We start from the raw sequence: 315 nt of genomic DNA on the forward strand, positions 1-315 counted from the left end.
CCGGTCCTTCTCTGCCCTGCGGGAGCGAAACCCGCCCGGAGCAGCGCCCCGAGGGGGCGGGCAGGGGCTGCGGCCCCCGGGGCACGGGCAGGGCTGTCCTAGCTCTCCCTGCGCTCCCTCCTGAAGCGAACGGCTGCTTTCCAGGTGGCTGCGGCGTGAGAGAGAAGGATCTCCTCTGGGAACAGCTCCTCCAGCTCCGGGGCCAGCGCGGAGTTCTTTGCATCGAGGTCAGGAAGGAGCGAGTCCTTCAGCCTGGAAAACAGCAAGAGTGGTGTGAAGAGGGGGGGGCAGCAAAGGGCAGAGGCCACCGGGTGG

General features: G+C 68.6%; 1 protein-coding gene across 1 annotated transcript in view; it reads right to left on the reverse strand.

The window, feature by feature from the left end:
- Positions 1–98: 98 nt before the first annotated feature.
- RNF213 (ring finger protein 213) overlaps positions 99–315 on the reverse strand; it is a 46,052-nt gene continuing 45,835 nt past the window's right edge. The window contains 1 exon segment of the mRNA XM_010008661.1: positions 99–252. Within this exon segment, the coding sequence (XP_010006963.1) occupies positions 99–252 (154 nt within the window).

This window comes from Chaetura pelagica, unplaced genomic scaffold, assembly GCF_000747805.2.
Source record: "Chaetura pelagica isolate M959 unplaced genomic scaffold, ChaPel_1.0 scaffold962, whole genome shotgun sequence".
Classification (NCBI taxonomy): Eukaryota; Metazoa; Chordata; class Aves; order Apodiformes; family Apodidae; genus Chaetura; species Chaetura pelagica.